The sequence below is a fragment of the Charadrius vociferus genome, unplaced genomic scaffold (genome assembly GCF_000708025.1).
Source record: "Charadrius vociferus isolate BGI_N301 unplaced genomic scaffold, ASM70802v2 scaffold385, whole genome shotgun sequence".
NCBI lineage: Eukaryota > Metazoa > Chordata > Aves > Charadriiformes > Charadriidae > Charadrius > Charadrius vociferus.
The window spans coordinates 3,064,366-3,084,801 of record NW_009648925.1 but is presented as its reverse complement, the minus strand read 5'-3'; the positions used below and the strand labels follow the sequence as shown (position 1 = coordinate 3,084,801).

Here is a 20,436-nt window from a genome sequence, read left to right as displayed (position 1 = left end):
TCAGAGCGGTATTTCAGACTGTGGATGTAAGTGCATGCATGCATGTATTGCAGACCAGGGGATTCCTTACCATTGAGAAGCCATGTGATCTGAGGCACAGGTACGCCTCCTACACAGCACTGCAGCACAAAGTCTTGCCCTTCACTCACAGTGCATCCTTTCAAGACACTGGAAAAGCATGGAGCAACCTCTTGAACTTTAGGCCCTTTAAAACCAAAATGAAAACAGTTCCTTTAACCCAAATTGAAAAAAATATCTTTACCACTTACTGAATTTTTCTAGGTATGCTTAGGTGACATAGCTGGGCTAACAGATTCATCCCATGCAAACAAGCAAAAAAAAATTATCAAAACTATGGTGAAATGTTTTATCGGGAACTAGAAATCATTTTGAGCAATGGACTGGTATAAACAGGGAGTTCTATAATCTACAAGGCAGGCATTGCCAGCCCTCAACCTATATCTTAGGTGGTGGTTTTCTATGCCAGAATCCACCATTTGCAGCTAATCACTAGAATTGTATGCAACATATTACCAGAGAGCTCAGTGCAAAGAACAGGAAGGGTAATTCTTCACTCCTCTTGTTTGCCTTCTCCCAGTCCCTCTCCCAAATTTTCCCTGGCTGGCAGTGAAACAGGGTGAATTAAGGTTGCAGTTTACAGGTCTCTCACATGAGACAGAAAAAGAGTAACTTGGGTACCCTGGTTTAACCTCAGACACAGCAAATAGAGAAATGTTGCATAAACATGATCATAGCTCCAGGACAAAACCTAAAACCAGGTGAAAAGATTAGAATTGAGGACAGGATTTGCTAACAGGCCTACAAATCTTTCAACCAGACCAGTAAAACAGTGCCTTCAAGCTCAAAATAATTTGTCACCCGGAAGTGTACTTGAATTTAGCAGAATTGAATTCTCATTCCTTCACTTTTCTTCTTATTGGCTTTACTGCACAGGATTGGTTTATGCTCACACAACAGATATGCAGTGTCCTACAGAAATGCTAAGCAACTCCAAAAGAACTGAATGTAGAACAACAATAACAACAAGAAAAATCTTTGGTCAACCTGTATTAAATACAAGCATTAATAGGAAACCTGAGTGGAGAATAGGCCTTCCTGTGTACAATACATTCAATGAGATGGTTTTAGCTATACAAACAACAAAAACAAAAGGACAGACGGGAGACTGATGCAGGAAGTGGCTTGCCAGCTCTCCCACACCACATTATTCACAGAGCTAGGAATCAGAATTAACCTGCATTGAGAAGTCGTAATAGAGATTTTCTAGTCACCACCCTCTGACAGCATAGAAAAGCCCAGCCACAGTTTTCAAAGTGCAGGTGGACTCACAAGAACTTACTTACTTCTGACAGTTAACAACCAGCTGGTGGAAGTCTGGCCTTTAGGGTTGGAAGCTGCACAGCTATAAGATCCACTGTCCCCTAAGCAGGCTCTCTTTAACCATAGGCAATGAATTCCATCTTCTTCATATATTTGGACATCTTCTGCAGCTTTAATAGGTTGACCCTCTTTGAACCACTCTACATCTGGTTTTGGTTTCCCTGAAACTAGACAATTAGGTATTTGAATTTTTATGAACATGTATTCACCTTAGTGTAATTTCATTATTTGCTTTAGTGTAAATTAGGTGTAATTTACACGTACATAACTATATAAACCTTAATAAGCAAGTATTACACAAAACGGTCTTCAAAAAGATGGTTTGATATTTCTGATCTTCCAAAACCTCTTAGGCAGTCCATCTATTAAAATAACAAATATTTAGTAACTTGAAAAACCCCGAGCACTTTTATCTGAATATTGTTCCTCTAAAAGTCACAGACAAAATGGATGTGATGAGATATTAGAGGAGAAAGAAAGAAATTTCTCCCCATTCCTTCCTACCCTGCTAAATCGCTTTCTCTGAGCACTTAGCAGTACTTTGCAGTCCACGGTACCTACCCCTGAGGTTTGTTCTAGGACTGGTCAGCCTGGAGAACAGAAGGCTCGAGGGGAATCTCATCAATGTATATAAATATCTGAAGGGAGAGTGTAAAGAAGATGGAGCCAGGCTCTTTTCAGTGGCGTCCAGTGACAGGATGAGAGGCAATGAGCACAAACTTAAACACAAGAGGTTCTGTCTGAACATAAACACTTTTTTACTGTGAGGGTTACTGAGCACTGCCAAAGGTTGCCCAGAGAGGTTGTGGAGTCTCCCTCCCTGGAGATATGCAAAAGGCGTCTTGACATAGTTCCTGGACAACCTGCTTTAGGTGATGCTGCATAAGCAGGGGTGTTGAACCAGATGACCTCCAGAGGTCCCTTCCAACCTCAAACATTCTGTGTTTCTGGCTAATTTTTTCAAGACTAGGGTCCAGGTGTAGGCAAAGCAGGCAGCTTCCTAGGACAGTAAACTTCCAGGGAGCAGAAGCAAACCAGCTGTGGCTTCACTGCCTGCTTTACCTGTGGCAGAGCTCTAGAAAACCAAATTTGGCTCCCAGTAGAGCTGAGGGAGGTCTGGGCTTCATGGGGCAGTTGTTATAATGAGCAAAGAGGAGAGATTAGGAAAGAATACCAGAAAAGGTCACCTACGCCATCCTTCACTTAATTTCAGCAAACAAGGCCCTCTGGGGGCCTTGCTGATGTTTCATCCCAGCTCTACCCATTTCACTATGGCAAGTGCTCAGCCTTGGAGGAAGGCACAGACAGTAAAAGATGGCAGGAATATCCACAACAAAGATGTGATATACTGCAGGAAACCCTTCTGAACGGAGCAAATACAAGAATATGGGAGTGACTTCTCAAGAAGAGGAACCCTTAGCTAGAAGCAGGGCCCCACCTGATACAAAGGACTAGAAACAGGAAAACAAGGAATTCCTTCTTTATAGAAAAAAAAAATAGGGGAAAAAAAAAAAAAGCAGTCCTTGAATTCAGCTCCAAATTCATAAAAATTTGCAAGGGGACAGGTTATGATTACACCCACAAGTGGGGCAAAAAATGAATGCCCATTGTATACACTGGAAAGCAAGAAATATCCTTCTTCTGTGAATTTTCTCCACTAGGAGACGTTACTATTCAGAAAAAATTCTCTTTCCTGCTCAGCAGAGAATGAGCACATTGGAATCCACATACAATTAGTAAAGAACAATGGAGGTGGGAGAACCTCCAAAAGCTGGGGAAAAAAAATAAATCAAGCCCTGAAGTGTCAAAGAACCTGCATGCTTTGTAGTAAAGACACAGACAGCCTGGCCGGTAGAAGTCTCCTTCAGGGTGTAATAGCATTTCCGTTGTCCATTGCAACTAGGAAGCAGAGGTGCCAGTGAAAGCAACCCCAGTCACCCTTTGTGGAGAGGATTCTCAGGAAAGAGAGTTTCTTAGATAACTTATCACAGGGCACTAGAGACATTCCACAGTAACTTCCCTACAGACTTTGCCTTTGCATATAAGAGTTTGTGCTTTGGGTCCTAAGCCAAAAGAAATTGGCTTCAATAAGAACTGAGTGATCCCCTTGGTTTCTGTACAATGGGACTACATTTCCCTACCAAACAGGATGATGAATTAGTTAAACCTTGCAAAGCTTTTGAAATGCTGTGATGGAAAGCAACCCATGTTCTTAGTACAAATATACCTGAAAAATAAACTATTCAAAAGGTGCCAGGATCTTTGAAATACTTTCTCCCCTCCCTACTCTCTGGGTTTGTGATATAAATTGTATTCTTTACTCATGGGGCAAGAACTATCAAGGAATGAAATAAATTACCATGGTTTTGTTATGATTTTTTTTTCCTCCAGAGACATAAAACCCAATTTCTCTCTCACTTGTGGGAACACTTTAAAGCGTGAATGTTATTTTAAAAAAATAGCAGAAAAACGCTTCAAAATTATTTTCTACTAAAATTGTAATAAAAAAAAAAAGAGGTGTGTTCCAAATCTACTCCCTGGATTCAGCAAAATGAAGTTCTCATTACTCTTCTGAGAGGTTAAAACCCGGTCAAATTCTGCAAAGCAAACTCTAAACCTCCCTTTTAACTCTGACGTTATCATTTCAGCTGCTAGGAGACACTCAGATCAGCACTAGGTTGACCAAAGATGAGGGGTAAAAGTAGATGCTGCAAGAGAAATGCAGTGACTGACTGTAGTTTCTTATCTGATCATTTATTTTGCTCAAGGGCAATATAACTAGTTGCAGTTCTGGAAAGCATACCATCCATTTTCTCTCTTGCACCCTCATATCAGAGGCCCTAAAACTACCTCTTAGAAAGAGCAGCATTGATTAGGTCTGGGAAAATCCCAGATGAGAGGAGGGATGGACACCATGGTATGGAATGATTTGAAAATTCCATTGTGTGGAAAATTTTGTTAGTGTGGAAACAGCATGAGATTCTGCATCTATTTCAAAAATGCTTTAGGAGGAGGACAACTTGCAACGAAGAAGGAATTGCTTCTCCACTTCCACACACAGAAGGGGAACCTGACTTACCCCAGGGCTCTGATAACTTTCATCCCTTTACCTTTGCTCTTGAATTTAATCTCCTGGCCTTCTGATGCTTCCAGGCTCTGTGGACGGCTCTCAAACTGAGGGGGAATTCCCAGATGCTCCCTCTTCTCTATTACAGCCTTCCGGGCTCCAGATCTGTTTTCTGCTTCTCTACTCCTTGAACTAACTTGCCCTGTCAGAGATGGGGTTTGTTGAACTGACATCAGGGGCTGCACAGCCCTTTTCCTGTCTTCACCCTGTCTGATGAAAGTGGCCTGGGGTTCTGCCTTTGGTTCTGGTTGCAGTTTGACGGCTTGTAGTGTGATGGTGCTTGAAGTTTTCTGCAGGACCTGAGATCCCTTTTTTCCTTCTTTAGGTTCTTGAGGAGACACTGCATTGGCTTCTTGGTGCTGTCCCTGCTTAATGTCTTTGGCTTCTCTGGTGGTGTAAATGGACTCTTTCTTTGCTGACACCCTGTCTTTGGTTTCAACCATGAGTTCAGTGCTGTTGGATTTCGGCTCTTTAGCAATCCCATTGATAGTTGCCTGTTTGAATTCTGAATTTTCAATGGCTTTAACAGCAAGTGTTGTTGGTTTTGATGGCATGCTGAAGGAAAATGATAAGTTTACAGATATATGACACTGTATAAAGACTAATTATTATCAGCAATCATATAAATGTACAAGCCCTTAGCAAGAAGGTGAACTAATTAGCTTTTAGTTTCCTTCACACTGATTAAGAACATGGATGAAAGAGGTGAGGTGAAAAGCTTCATCAAATGTGATCAGTGTTCAGACACTGTCTCAACTGAGGAGTTTCTGGATACAAATCCACTGCTCAGGTTCTAACGTGTTTTGTGAGTCAGACACTAACCTTGCTTACACTGCTTTAGAAAGAGCAGTTAGGTGAGACCCTGCAATGACCATGATGTAACACTACTTCATCCTTTAATAAATTGAGGCCATGTATAATTATTGCTCAAAAATAGTTCCCTGAAGGGAAATGAAAATGTAAATTGTGCAGTACTATTTCTAATTATGGAGTCTTATAATTTAGGTGATTTCAAAAGAGGACTGATCAAGAAAGCTGACTAAATTCTAGGGGAGGGAGAGGGTGTGTTGTCAAAAAAAAAAATAATCCGTTGACTTGATGCAACAATATCAGCTCTGGTTTTACTAGGAAGAGTTTCTCAGAATTATGATGGATCTGCTGCTCAGCACTTTGGGGGCACAAGAGTAGTCGACTAACTGGGACTTGAATCTAAGTTTCCTTCATTGAAGTTGACTGCCCTGACCACTAAGCTAATACCTTGGAGCACTGTGCCTCTGTCTCACACTTTCAAAGTATCATTCCAAGGGAGAATTGCAACATATGTGAAATATGGGAAGTAATTTCTAGCACAGCTCTGTGTTGCTATACTTAGTGCCATTGATCTGTTCTCTCAGGGAGATTTGGAGTGTTTATTGTGGTTCTTCAGCCAGAGTTAAATGTACTAGAGAAATAATGCCTATGAGATTTGCAGTTAAAACTGTAAGATTTTTACATTTTACAAATTATCTCTTTTCCTGTGAATAAACAAAGGAGGAGGCAAAACTACTCTAGAGAACCCAGTACATGGGAAGTTCTGCCTGTAGAGCTGCACAGTTTAATTTACACTAAACTTATTTTAAAGTATGTTCCTAAAAATCACACAGAGCTGAAAAACAGGGTAGCACAGCATTTTCAGATCCACTTTGCAGTGGACGTGGAGTTAGGACAACGTAAACACGCTATTTTGAAATCCCATCCAGGGCACATGAGGACAGATTAAACACCCTGGAGACTGTAAAGCAACTGGCCTTCATGAAAGTGTCTTACACAGACAGCTTGGAGCATTTCATTCCTGCGTTTTCTATTAATGAAGAAAAGCCATTTTACAAACTTATTTTTTTTTAAAAAAATATAATCATTTAACTTTAAAAATCTTGACAAAGCCCTAAAATATGAATTTTTTTGTTTCTTATTACTTTACCCATACTTTTGTATGTATTTTCAGATAACAGCAAAGACAATGGCCATAGGATGTTTTGCTTATGACTGCAAAGAACAACTAGCTCAGTACTGCCAAGATGCATGCAGGATTTTTACTCCAAAAAGGAAGTTTGACCAGTTGGTACAGAGAGTATTATGTCTCCTCACATAGTTTTTGTTCAGATTAGGTAACTGTTTGGCTACATGGGAAGCCATCTAAATTTTGCTTTCCTGAATCAGACCAGAACTCTGTACTTCATAGTGTTGCCACCAGTTCCACCAACTAATTCACAGGAGTCTACCAGGACAGCTGAATTTGGCAGTAAGAGAGAGTCTTATTCCATGTAAACATTTTCTAACTTCCGAATAGAAACTGACCCAAAAAGATTTATCACTTTGTGAGAAAGGCTCATGCAGTAAAAGTCTAAATTAATACACAGCAATTAAATATTCTAAGAAAGAACTTCAGTAAAAACATACAATGGTGGCTGAGTGTACGTCTCAGTCTTATCTGGACCTGAAATAAGAAAAGAAGAAACACGTAAATTATACATACAATACTGCACACAATTCCATACATTTGAAAGATTTTAAGCAAAGAATATACTTAAGAACCTTCACTCTTCACACATACATTTCTGGTCTCTTAATTGGAGAGACATGGGTTTGACCAATGGACCACTCAGTAGATAAGGAACTGGCGGGACAGTTGCACTCAAAGAGTTGCAGTCAATGGCTCCATGTCCAAGTGGTAAGCAGTGACAAGCGGTGTTCCTCAGGGGTCAGTATTGGGACCAGTGCTGTTTAACATCTTTGTTGGCAACACGGACAGTGGGATTGAGGGCACCCTCAGCAAGTTTGCCAACGACATGAAGTTGTGTGGAGCGGTTGACACGCTGGAGGGAAGGGATGCCATCCAGAGGGACCTGGACAGGCTTGAAGGGTGGGCCTGTGCAAACCTCATGAGGCACAACAAGGCCAAGTACGAGGTCCTGCATTGTGGGTCAGGGCAATCCCAAGCACAAATACAGGCTGGGCAGAGAATGGATTGAGAGCAGCCCTGAGGAGAAGGACTTGGGGGTGTTGGTTGATGAGAAGCTCAACACAAGTCGGCAATGCACGCTTGCAGTCCAGAAAGCCAACCACGTCTTGGGCTGCATCAAAAGAAGCGTGGCCAGCAGGTCAAGGGAGGTGATTCTGTCCCTCTACTCTGCTCTCATGAGACCCCACCTGGAATTTTGCATCCAGCTCTGGAGCCTTCAACATAAGAAGGACATGGACCTGTTGGAGTGAGTCCAGAGCAGGGCCACGAAGATGATCAGAGGGCTGAAGCACCTCTCCTATGAAGACAGGCTGCGAGAGTCAGGGGTGTTCAGCCTGGAGAAGAGACGACTCCAGGGAGACCTTATAACAGCCTTCTGGTATCTGAAGGGCACCTACAAGATAGCTGGAGAGGGACTTTTTACAAGGGTATGTAGTGATGGGATGAGGGGGAATGGCTTTAAACTGGAAGAGGGGAGATTTAGATTAGATATTAGGAAGAAATTTTTCACTATGAGGATGGTGAGACACTGGAACAAATTGCCCAGGGAAGTTGTGGAGGCCCCGTCCCTGGAAGTGTTCCAGGCCAGGCTGGATGGGCCTTTGAGTAACCTGGTCTAGTGGGAGATGTCCCTGCCCATGGCAGGGGGGTTGGAATTAGATGATCTTTAAGGTCCCTTCTAATCTAAACCATTCTATGATTCTATGATTCATATTTTCAAACCATTGAAGTCAAGATTGACTATCACCACACCTGAAATATAATATGGACAACAGCAAGCAGCTCAGCTGAAACACAAAGAGGTCTCAATCCATTTTCAGACATTGCTGGGTCAACTAAGTTCTCAAGTCCCTTGAGAACTAAAGGTTCTGTGGGCCTCAAAGGCTCCTTGTTGGGGGAGAGAAGTAAGGAAGAGATTCCTACTGGGAGGCAGCTCATCAAATCTTATTGGAATTCCACAGAGCTTGCAGAAGTGGAGAAAGACAAACCATCAGTATTACACCTGAGCATGCCCACAGGCATGAAACTGCAACTGTCCTCTGGCTAAAACAGAAACCCAAACTAACAGTAGTAAAAACTCCCAAAACCTGGGCCACCTGTAAACTTTTACCAACTCATTTGCTGTGTAGCAAGTATTATCATGTTTAACATGAATAACACAAATGCTAATATATCACATTTCTTCACTTTGCAACACCACCGGGAAATCTGGGAACATGGCTGAGCTATATGACTTGCCAAGGTACCTCATCAGCTGCATGGATATAACTGAGCACATATTTGCCCATAGTCAGTCTCTTACTTCATATGTATTTAATCCTCCATGAGTTCTCCCAAACCTTGACAGTATTTGTTTCTCTTGGGGGCAGCATGAGATAATAAGTAGTTGGGAGGACAGAAATTCCACTCCAGATCAAGTACAAAGCACATCTCTCCATTATTCCCTAGTTAACACTACAGGACGCAGTTTGTTTTCTCCTTGTCAGATCAAAGTTGCCCCTACGTTTTTGTCAGCTATGAGACTAGAAACTACAGTAGAAAGACATGTAATAATGAATTTGCAAGATAATGAATTTTGCAAGTCATCAACAAATACTCCATGAAAATGCTTTCAGAGTCTTTGCCTCAGGGGAAAGACAAAAACATGTGATGGATGATACCCTGATTTCCACTGTGTTTTGCAAAATCCACATCTAAATGCTTGGACTTGCTGCACCATTCAGAGTGACCAAAACAATCCATTTACATGCACACAAAAGTTGCAGTGAGAGAGGGAAATAACCCATTGACCTCACTTCAATAAACCTGTCAATAAACAGTAACAGAAACTCTTCATATAAAAATTAAAGCTGAAAAGAGACTGGATAAATGCAGAAGAAGAAGCTGAGTAACTACTGGTTGCAGGCATGACAATACCATACAACCCTGTCAGTTAAAAGAACATTTTCCCCCTCCCTCTCCACTTTCCACTACAGGAACTTGGGGGAAAAAAAATGTAGCTCTTGCAACAAGATTATCTATATATGAGATTGCATGGATTTAAAAGAAAGTATAGTAATTCTGAGCCACTTGATTGCTAGCATCTTGCAGCCACACCTATGACCTGATTGAATTGATAATGAAAGAATTAGGTATTATACATTGTGGTTAGGTAAGTGGAATCATCCGATTAGTCAAGTACATTGCAAGAGACTGCCCTTTTTACTGACCTGTACTAATCCAAGAAAGAATGCCTGCATTATTCAGAGATGTGGTCAGCATCTGAAGCAAACATATACCACAACTGACTTTGTGACCCCAGTTCCGCATCATTTCTCAAGGCAGATGTACCCATTACAGAACAGAAAGCTCACCACTTCAGGAAGAGCAAGTAAGGATCAAGTTTCATTTTTTTTTAAAAAAAGGCTTATTGAACAAAATGGCCCTTTCTATAAAACATCAGTTGAATAGGCAACCTGTAGAAGCTCCTTCTACAATGGCTTCATCAGATTGGAACTTACAGATAAAAAGTACAGGTTTAAATAATAAAGGGTAGTTGTAGTTCTGAGGATCTCAAATGTAAATCCTCTCATTATTTATATTCTTGATATCTTACAGAGTGACAGCATTGATGTGATCATAAAAATCTTGCATCAAAAAGTTCACTGCTGGGTGTGTATGTAACCCACTGATCTTATGACTGCAGCTGAAGCCAGCAGCTGTTGATTTAATTATTTAATTGGGTCCAGTGACTGCTTACCCACTGACTGACAAAATTCCTCTTTAGTGTGGTTGCTGAAGGCTGTATGATTTTGAGGCTGACACAAAGGGCGCCCTAAGAAGCATCAAACTACAAAATGAACTGTATATGGTAATGCATGTATGGAATAGAACATACTAAATTATTTATGCAAAGACATTCTTTCCTTTAAGAGCAGTGAAATAAGGCAGGGTTGGGAGTTGAGAAGCCTGAATTTTAATCTCATTAAGCTGTTTTTTCTCTTACAGTTTAGAATTATGCTCCTTTACTATACTTTCCTGGTTCTACAAATATATATATAATTTTGTTTCCCAAAAGGGAGCTGGTTATAAAAATGCATCTGGTGTTGGTACTCAACAAATGCAAAATTAATTACCGATTATAATGACAAGTGCAAGGTTTCCATTTGGTGAAATTAAAATCTATGTTCAAAACATATGGAGGTCAAAATAACTGTAAAAAAAAAGATGTGAAAAGTTCGTTTTAAAGAAAGTTGTTACAAAGCATTTGGATAACCTTTTCCCCATTAAACCAACACAATGTTTTCAGCTGTAGGATGCATGTATCATTTAATAAAGAGAGAGGAAGATAATATGAAAAAGTGAATGCTTATACTGAGAACACAACTAAACATATTTTAAAGAAATGTCTGTGGTTCACTTGTGCTCTCTCCTGTAAACTCTTTGCTGTACCTTGAACGGTGAGCTCTGCAGACACAGATGCCTTCCCAGCGCTGTTTACCACTGTGCACGTGTAAATTCCTGAATCAGCAAGCTGAGCATTTTGGATTTCCAAGAACTGGATGCCTGTTTTCTCAAACATGTTGAAACGCTCATTTTGCTGCAACTGAGTATCACCCTGCAAATATCACAAGACACCATGAGACAGCCAGCTATTGATAAGAGGAGGGGAGCAAGAAATTTTTCGGTAAAACATCAGGTGAAAATGCCTTTCTCCTATCTTTTAGCCAAATTCCTTCTATGAATAATACTCAGATGGTATAAACAAAAAACTGTGTCCAAAAGTTCCATAATTCGTATCTGCAGGAGGCTGTTTTTCCCTGCATTTTGCCACACACTCATCTCAGTTTGGTTTTGGCTTTTCATTATTTACTGTATCCATATTCCTAGAACAACTGCTTTTCACTGTATGTGGGCTCAAACCAGTTTTCTGTTCATGTTTGTTCCAGGAACTCAAACATCACACATTTAAGCTAAAGCTTCCAGGTTGGGGAGTAGTTCTCTGTCCCTCAATAGCTCCTTTATGCTGTATTACTTCAGGAACTGGAAAAAATGCTGCTTAAGAGGACCTCATCAGTGGCCAGGTGGAGGTGACAGAAGGCACTAGGCATACATTAAAAGAGCTCCTTTGCAGTACTACACTGGAGTTAAATCGGAAGATACGGCTTTGAGGCAGGAAGAAATGCATGTAGTTCTATGGTGTCTGTAACGAATATTAGATGATCAGAATGACAATTTTTGCCTTTAAATTCTATGAAATAATTGACCAACGCCTCATTTCGGAGCAAATGCGTGCTTCTGTCCCAGCACCAGGCATTACGGAGGACTCCCCTGCTATCAGGCACCACAGCTTTTCCTATCCTAAGTTTAGGAAGGGAAAGCATACAAAACTATGACTCGTAGGGCTTTGGCCAGTAAAAATTTGGGAAACACTACAGTGTTTTCAGATGCTGTCATTCCTGAAGTCAACTATCAACTTACTGCTATCTGAGTACTGTAAGAACTATTGGGGGAAAAAAAAAAAGCTAGTTCATGTCAGGGGATCAGGGGTTTGGTGGTGATATGGTAGAAGCTTCTGTTCTTTGCACCTTATCAAGTAAGAAAAAGGGAAAGGAAACAATAAGCAGATTAAGACATTTACACAAAAGCTTATTCATTAGTTCTGAAAAGTGCAATTTTAATTGTTTATAAAGCTTCCATGCTGTATGGAAGGTGGTCATGTGTTGGCTCTGCACTAGCCAGATGTGGTCCAGCAGCCATATAGGTTCATTTTGACGATGCTGAAATACCTGCCACTCAGCAGGACCCTGCAGCTCTATCCTGACATGACCAGAAGCATTGTGGGACTGAGTTTGTTTGCAGCTACCCAAAGCACATGCATGGTTACCTGTTAATCCATGCCTTATGAATAGGAATGCAAAAACATGCTTCACAACAACAACCTGCCAATAAAATTGATAAAGAGCAACAACACATTTGCACTTTACAGAGTATATGAATTATTGAAAGACAGCTTCATGGTGCTCAAAATAGGTGCTAAAATAATAGTATGAAAGCCTAAAGAAAACCAATTTAACAAAAAACAATGGATTGAGGCTAAGTTTAAGAGAGCGGACTGAGTGTCTGCAGACCAGAAATGGTATGACTACTGAACCTCTGAACAACACACCTGTGGTGTTTTACAGAATAAATACGCAGACCTGAAAGTGTCAAAATATGGTTTTTAAGGACATACACATGAACAGAACTCATGGAGCTGCTAATAACAAGAACTTTGCATACTTCATTCATTTGATCAGACAATGAATACCAGATTATAGAATAATGCATTATAGAAGCTGACAAACAATAGCAAAATACATAATATAACCTCTAACAAACTGCAAAAAATGTATGAAGAAGTACCAAAGTGTAGATCCAAGCTGCTGGATTACTATTTCCTACTTGCTGTTTACCACACAGCCCTGAACAAAGAGAACTGAATGAGAAATCCTGTTTTGCACTGAGTTGCATGCCTGGGAAACCTGAGTGAGTCTGGTGGGACTGGAAGCAGGCTGTTGTGGAGCAGCTGCGTTGCAGACTGCCTAGAGTGCCAGAAGACCCAAGGGAACTGACGGAGGGAGAAGCAGACTCTAGACGGAGCTGCCAACTGAAGAAGATGTCTTAGTGAGTGCTTCCACAGCGAGTGGCTGCTTGTTTTCTGAGATGTACCCTGGCATTCTTGTATTACAGACAAGAAGGATAAGTCTGGAATAAAGTAGAAAATTACTTGGAAGCACTTCCCTGGTTTATGAGCAGTTTTCTGGGATTTTTTGTGGTTTCTTCTTCCCCCCTCCAAAAAAAAAAAACAACAAACCCCAACAAATGAACCTGGAGACACCAGAAGAAAATAAAAGCTCTGAGAAAACCTTTTTTTATTTTTACCATACATAAGGCAACTGTCTGTTGAAGGTTGAAAGGGAGCAGGATGCCAACAGAGCAGGCATGTATTTGTTCTTCCAAATTAAAGAAAGTAATTGTAATTTCTTAAAATACTAATAGTTTCAATAAAAATGGCCTGAATTTAATTATCACCCAAATGCTCTCTCCTTTCTAATAAAAAAAAGTGCTTGGAGATCCTTTGTATGCCCAAAGGGGGCACAAAGACTTATCTTCAATGTCTTTTAATACTCCAATGAATTTTAAATATTGCTCATTTCTAGAGCTTTTTTTTGTAAATGAGAGATGCTTACTATTCTCAACTTTAATGCACATCTGAAATTGACAGCTCAGGTCTCCTTTATTTTATGCCACTCTTTTCTGCTACCACCGTTTACCAAAGGTCAGACTGAAACAGTTGGACTGTTGTTCATCTGCCTTGAATTTTTTTTTTTAATTTGCAAAAAACAATCGTGTGTGCCAAAACCCAATCATATCTGTTAATTCCTAAACAGTTAATTTTCTTTTAAATTCAATTTCATTTCTTTGCAAACATCATGTTCATTCTAATATACAGGTAAAACCCAATGTGAGTGATACAGAAAAGGCAATTTATGACTGAGACACTGACATGGATCTTGGGAAATACAGCTGCAATTTTCACAGCTGTCAGAGACTCCTCTGTAACCATAGCCAAAGTATTAAATCCCTGCAGACCTTCTCTAGAAAATAGAGATGATGATAATATTCACATTTCCCACCCTTTTTCTATTTCTCTTATGTAGTTAGTAAGGTCTTTGGGCAAGTATATCCCATATTCACTATGTTTATAATGGAACCTGGATCTTGTTTGGTGCTTTCAGATTATTTTTTTTTGTACAAATATTTTCAACAATGAGGCAGATAAGGGAGAAGTTTGTACTGAGGAGGAACGCTATTGTCATTTGTGAGTTTATTCATCATAAAAATGAGGAAGAATAGGGCTCTCCTTGTATGTAAATTCTCATCATGATAATTTTCAGTGGCAAGTGCATTTCATCCTTTCAAGTCACAAAATTTCAAAAGAGAAAGAAAACATTAATATTTTTTTTAAATCATACCTTAAACCAAGTAACTTGAGGCTGAGGTCGTCCTGTTATTTTACATGAGAATTTGCCTGTTTGGCCTTCACGCACAACAAGTCTATTGGGTTTTGTAGCAAACTTGGGTGGACTCTCTCCCCAGATGCTTGGCCTATGCTCCACAGATGAAACAGTAAGTCTTCCCCTGGAAAGGCAATTGACATTCTGTTTTTACAGAAGAACTGGAAGCTGTTGTGGTTAGAGCTTAGGAAGCATTTTAGACCAATGGTCTACCAACAAGGGTATGTAATTGGTGGTAACCAAGATTGTAGTTACACGGTATTTTTTTTGGCTAATGGAAGAAATGGAAATGCTGGTGATGACTGCTCTTGACACCTCATGCAACTCAACAGTATAATGCTCCACACCCTCATCCAGCATACACATAACCCACATAACAGCTGGGGACAATTTCAGTTGCTTATGAGCAGAGCTGGGCAAACCAAATGATAAGAAACACTGCATGCACTTAATTTTTCTTGTTTTCTGTTTCCTAATTGCCTCCTAATAGATTATTTATGCATACTTGTTCACTTTTCACAGATCTTTACCATGTAATTTCCTTTTATATTGAGTGCAATGACACAGAAATTTCTGATTTATGAATCAGCAACTTGTTTTTGCAACATTTCTGACATGTCCTGGTAAAGATTTTTGGCTTGGGGAAGGCTCCTGTTTGGAATCATATTCATTACAATGTTTGTAAAGAAAACATGAAAGGGGCACAAAACTGAAGTACTTGTTAATTGTAAATGCCCAGCTCTACTTACAAGGATGGCACAGCTGGGAAATGACATGTGAAATGAAACTAGAGTGACATCAGTAACTGCAGTGCAAAACGCTCAGTTACACAGCCATAAAACATAAAACATCAACAGTATTATAGCAAGAAAAAAGAAATAAATGCAACTTCAGGTCTGTTAATGTCAAAGGGAACACTCACTCTTTGATCTGAAGCCCTGGTACAACAAAGACACACATTAGCAGATGGCAGATGGTGACTTTTTTTTTTTAAAAAACCTTTAATTTCAAGCAAACTGAACCACTTTCAAGGCCTTCTTTTCCAGATGGCCTTTTACTACATGCAGGTAAGATGCATCAATACCTCACCATTTCTACCAGGTGTCAGATACTAACAGAGACTGCATCGCCTTACTCCAAGGTGCTGCCAAGACATGATGGTTGCCATATAGGCACCTCGAGGTTTCTAAGTAAGAGACAATACCATAATGAAAGGATTCATATGGACAAGAGGACCAGCAAAAAGTCTTGGGAGAGAAGGGTGACTGTAATATGCTAAAATGGAAAACACTTCATCATATAATTAAATATCTAATAGCTTTTAATGCCATCTTCCTCATGCTACCACTAAAACAGAACATAAATGTGTATTAAAGAATTTTTAGCAACCATCTTTAGGTAGCATTTCTAGATTTATATATCTATACACACATAATAATGCATTAGAAGAAAATCAGCTACTAGCTAGCCTGCAGCTTTATGGCTGTTTCCTAGATATACACAAACTGAAATGTGTTTTTTTTTTCTTTTCCCTCCTCCCTGTTTATGTAAGTTATAAACTTTCCACACCATAAAATTATTAATACTGAATGGGAGTAAAACACATGAGAATGAAAAATTAGGACAATTATTCTAACTCGACGCAATACAATGAATTAGGATAGTGCTTTGGAAAGTCTAAATGTATAACAATACCTAACAGCAACCTCGACTGTCCTTTCTTGCTTTGATTATTTGGCATGTGTGTATTTCTGTAGCACGTTTGCAATACAGACATTATCATGTAAAGGCCTTCCTGATTACTCGGTTCACTTACTATTTTCGCTTATAATGTCAGTTAATTTTAAAATTCAAAACATATATAAACAAGATATCAGTGATGAAATTAAAATCTTCAGTTTTAACTATCTGTATTCTGATCACTAACATAATCAGAAGTGGGTATTTTTGTCTACAGCCAGGGTGACTCAGTCCCAGGGATATAAATCAGAAATTATTCTGCTTAAATTCAAGCTATTTATAAATAAATGAATTGAGCTGTTGGAATAATTAGGCCTGGTGCTTTTAAAACAGTGGCATTCACCTAATTGTAAATGCTTAGTGAAGTGCCAGAGGTACATGACAGCAAAAAGGCTCCTTTGTGTGCCAGCGTAGATCACCCCATCAACCCATTCTCACTAACAATTACTCCAAACTGGAACAATTCTTTCTTCTGGACTACAGTTTACCCACTGTATTGCTTGGAAATACTTAAATTGTATGTCAGAGAATGCTGATTTCATTTGCTTTTATTGCTTCCTGATGACTCTTAAAGCAGAATTTGCTCTGGCTTTATAAGAAGACTGTCAGGTCATGGAAGATGTGGGGATGGATTTCTGAATATCAGAAAGCAGAGACAAGACAGTGCAATATTGCAGCAGAGGAACGTGCAACACTGCAGATACTAGCAGCATGTTCTCTTTTCAGCCAGATTAATTCCTGTCAGTAGGAGGGAGCAGTAGCTGTATCAAGCTACTTATGTCTTCCTGACAGCCTCAACTATTTTACTAATGGGGCAGCTTTCATAGTAGCTATTCTGCTTGGGTTAAATGGAGATTTGGACTTACAGCATTTGAGTTCACAAATATCGAAGTGTGTGTTTTCAGATGTTGCTGAAGCTGGCGCTGCCCCGGTTCCGAGCCCAGCCATTCTTGCTATCCCCATCTCACAAGTGTGAGAAATCATGCCAACCAGTTACTCTATTCCAATGCAATGCTGTGGAGAACTGAGTCATTAAGCACCAGGCTTTGCTTTCCTCCATTACCTCTGATTCTTGCACAGGTAAGGAGCCTTGGGGATATGTTTTGAATTACTGAGAACTCGACAAGAATCCAACCCTTTTTGACGGGCCCTCAAAGTGAATTAGAGCTAAATACAAAATGCAAGAGGCACTTAAAATTGGGAGAAGTGGTTATTTTTTAGAAAGAGTAATTTTATTTGTTTTCCTACCAAAACATATTTAGTTGTCTGTTAAACAATATCAAAGCCAGTGGACTTCTTACCCTGGGATTTTGGCACTGGATGGCAGGCTGTATTTCTTCAAGGAGTTTCCTGTAAGCATAGGGCAGAAAGGCAGGAAGTCAGAAGTTTTGTCAAGACCATTGGGAATTACAGATACTGAAGACTATGTAAAATATGCATTTCTCCAGGTTTCAAACACAAAGGAGGAATGCAACACCTGCAGTATAAGGTTACATCATCTGTAGTCCAAAGTTAGGCTCTCCAATTTCAAAAACAAGTTTTAGCAGAGTTACCACCTAATCTTTGGCCTCAGTAGTAACAAAACCACAGATTATTCATGCAAAAAGATTTTTAAACAAGTGAATGAAACACTATGTCTAATTTCTACAGTGCAGCACTAATTCAAATTAAGATAGCAAAAAAAATGGGGTTTGGACTCTGAAAGAGGTCTTACTTTACTTGGTTTGGTTTTTAGTCCTGTGCTAGACTAGACTACCTTTTCTGTAAAATGATTCTTTTTGAAGCTTAATTGTTCATCACACTTGCTGGTGTGAGCAATAGGGAGATGCGTACAAGTCATGTAAGCTCAGCGCCATCTACTGCACATAGCATTCCTGGTAGCTTTGGCACATTAAAAAAGGGTAGTGATCTGGGGTAGATCCTGAGTGGCAGCATAAAGCCAACAGCTCCGATGGCTGTGAAAAAATTTGTTCTAAAGCCTTATAAGAATCTACATTACTGTCAGATAGGACAGCCATGCAGGATGGAAGGACTAGATTGTGTTTCAGTCACTCTTTTTTTCAAGTAGCAATCAGCCCCACAAAGATATCTTTGCTGAGAACAGAAAAAATCTGTGGTTTGTGACCTTGATGCATAGAAGTATTTTTAGAAGAATGAATTAGAGTTTTTTAGAATACACCAAACTGAGAAATTCAGTCATTGGGTAATGCCATGAAATTGCTTCTAAACTGCAGCAAAGGCCAGGTCAGAAAATCTGATATGAAAACAGCTTTAAAAAATCCTCCACCTCCATGCAAGTTGTCACTCATGAAACTTGTCACAACTTAAAACTGGGGAAAAGAAAAGATTTTGCATAATTTTTACAACAGAAGGCAATGACAATCATGCCAGATCTATGCATATTTCAGTATGTACTCTGAGGATATCTGTTAGAGATTTTGACTAATGCTGATCGTTTCAGGACTGCTGCGGATTTTTGCTTTGCTTCAGGAATTCAATATGAAGTTGGGATCTGAGGAGCTTTGATATTCAACAGATCTCTGACATGACCAAATTGCAACGAGAGAAGTAGTACAATTGATTTCCAACCTTCCCTGGCTTTGTGTCACTCTTTACATTTTAAATTTGGCAGTTTGCAACTATCTAATATACAGATGTTCTCTTAAAAATTCCTGCATTTGATCTTGGCTGTTTCCCGTGTGACATTAAGCATGCAATTACAACCAGGCATTCAGCTTAGCAAATGAAACCACGCATGGAGAACTCCAGAAACCCATTGCCTCAGTGAGCCCATCTGATAGGCTGTGAAGCAACCAAGACAGCCACAGTTTTTACTGCCTGGGGGTAAATGCTAACTTTCCAGGCCTTTGTTTCTGTCCTGAGTGGTGGCTTTCATGAAAATTACAAGGTTTATAGCAAAGTGTTCAAAGCTAGGTCTTTTGATACCTGGGCATGGTCATACACATCTAAAACTGAACGCACACTTTATGGAGCTATAGACATGGAGTTCACTGCAAAACGTCTTAAACTGTGAAATGCAATTAACTCTTGCACCCGGTGAGAAAGCGTGTGTGTACAGTTGTGATTTTAACCAGACATTTTAACACAGCTTGTTCATTTAATTGAACTCTATAATCATCACAACAGCAGCATAAGTATCCTCTTACCTTCCACTGTCAGTTCCACAGTCACTTGACGAACCCCACCATCATTTGCAGCCTCACAGGTATATTTACCACCGTCACCTTCCTGTACGCCTTTGATTACCAAGCTGAATATCCCCCGAATGCTGCGGTCCACGACATAATGGTCTCCCTCTGGGACAGGATGCCCATTTCTGTACCATGTGATCTGAGGCTCAGGGTAGCCTCTGACCTGGAAAGATGCGAGAGAGAGTGGAGAAAGAAGGCAAACATAACAGATGATGGTATTAGGAAGAAATGTTGGACATTTAGCAATGCAGTGGAAAGTTCTTGACACAGGAGCTGTTAAACAGATACTTTTTGCAAGCCAAATGGCAGAATATAATGAAATGAAAAAAACTCTTGGATAAAACAAACTGTTAAAATCATAAGACTAGTCAGGCAGATAGATACCTACACAGAAAAGTTTCCCACTGTAATGGTTTACCTGCAGAGGCATAGTGATGGTGCCAACAAAGAGTCCTGACACATGGGTCCCCATTGTTCAGAGACTCAAGGGCAGTAGTGCTACTATACCTCTAAGTACACAAGATTGCAAGGTATCTAGACCAAAAATTTCTAGCATGGTTGCCAAGTATGAGGCTTATATTGTAAATCTGTATGGAGCCATGTAGTTCTCAAATGTGCTGAGATGTAGTAGCTCCTGACAATATACAGGCAAGAAATGCAGACACGCACCAATTTTTGTCTTGATCTTTAAAAGCAGGAGATAAGGGTAATTTGAGATAGTGTCATTAAGGGTCATTCTCGTGTTATGGTGGTAGGGAGACTATAAAGACCTAGACATATTCACACAAACACACTGCTCAACATAAAGAGCTTTGTGATCTACTGGTAATCCAAAGAGGAGTTTTCAACAAAATGAACTGTTCCTGTGCTCATTAAATAACAACCATATTAACATATGCTTGCCTGCTATGGCAT

At 39.8% G+C, this 20,436-nt stretch overlaps 1 protein-coding gene across 2 annotated transcripts in view; it reads right to left on the bottom strand.

Annotated features, from left to right (window-relative positions):
* MYLK (myosin light chain kinase) overlaps positions 1 to 20,436 on the bottom strand; it is a 160,243-nt gene that overhangs the window by 113,022 nt on the left and 26,785 nt on the right. The window contains exons 2-9 of one of the 2 annotated variants that reach the window (XM_009887269.1): positions 19,477 to 19,684; positions 17,611 to 17,659; positions 14,528 to 14,693; positions 10,962 to 11,127; positions 6,968 to 7,004; positions 4,512 to 5,083; positions 1,365 to 1,568; positions 71 to 205 (exon numbers count right to left, since the gene is read on the bottom strand). In XM_009887269.1, coding sequence (XP_009885571.1) covers positions 71 to 205; positions 1,365 to 1,568; positions 4,512 to 5,083; positions 6,968 to 7,004; positions 10,962 to 11,127; positions 14,528 to 14,693; positions 17,611 to 17,659; positions 19,477 to 19,684 — 1,537 coding nt within the window. Of the gene's footprint in view, positions 1 to 70; positions 206 to 1,364; positions 1,569 to 4,511; positions 5,084 to 6,967; positions 7,005 to 10,961; positions 11,128 to 14,527; positions 14,694 to 17,610; positions 17,660 to 19,476; positions 19,685 to 20,436 lie in introns of those variants that run through there. The other variant, XM_009887270.1, reaches the window with a different exon arrangement.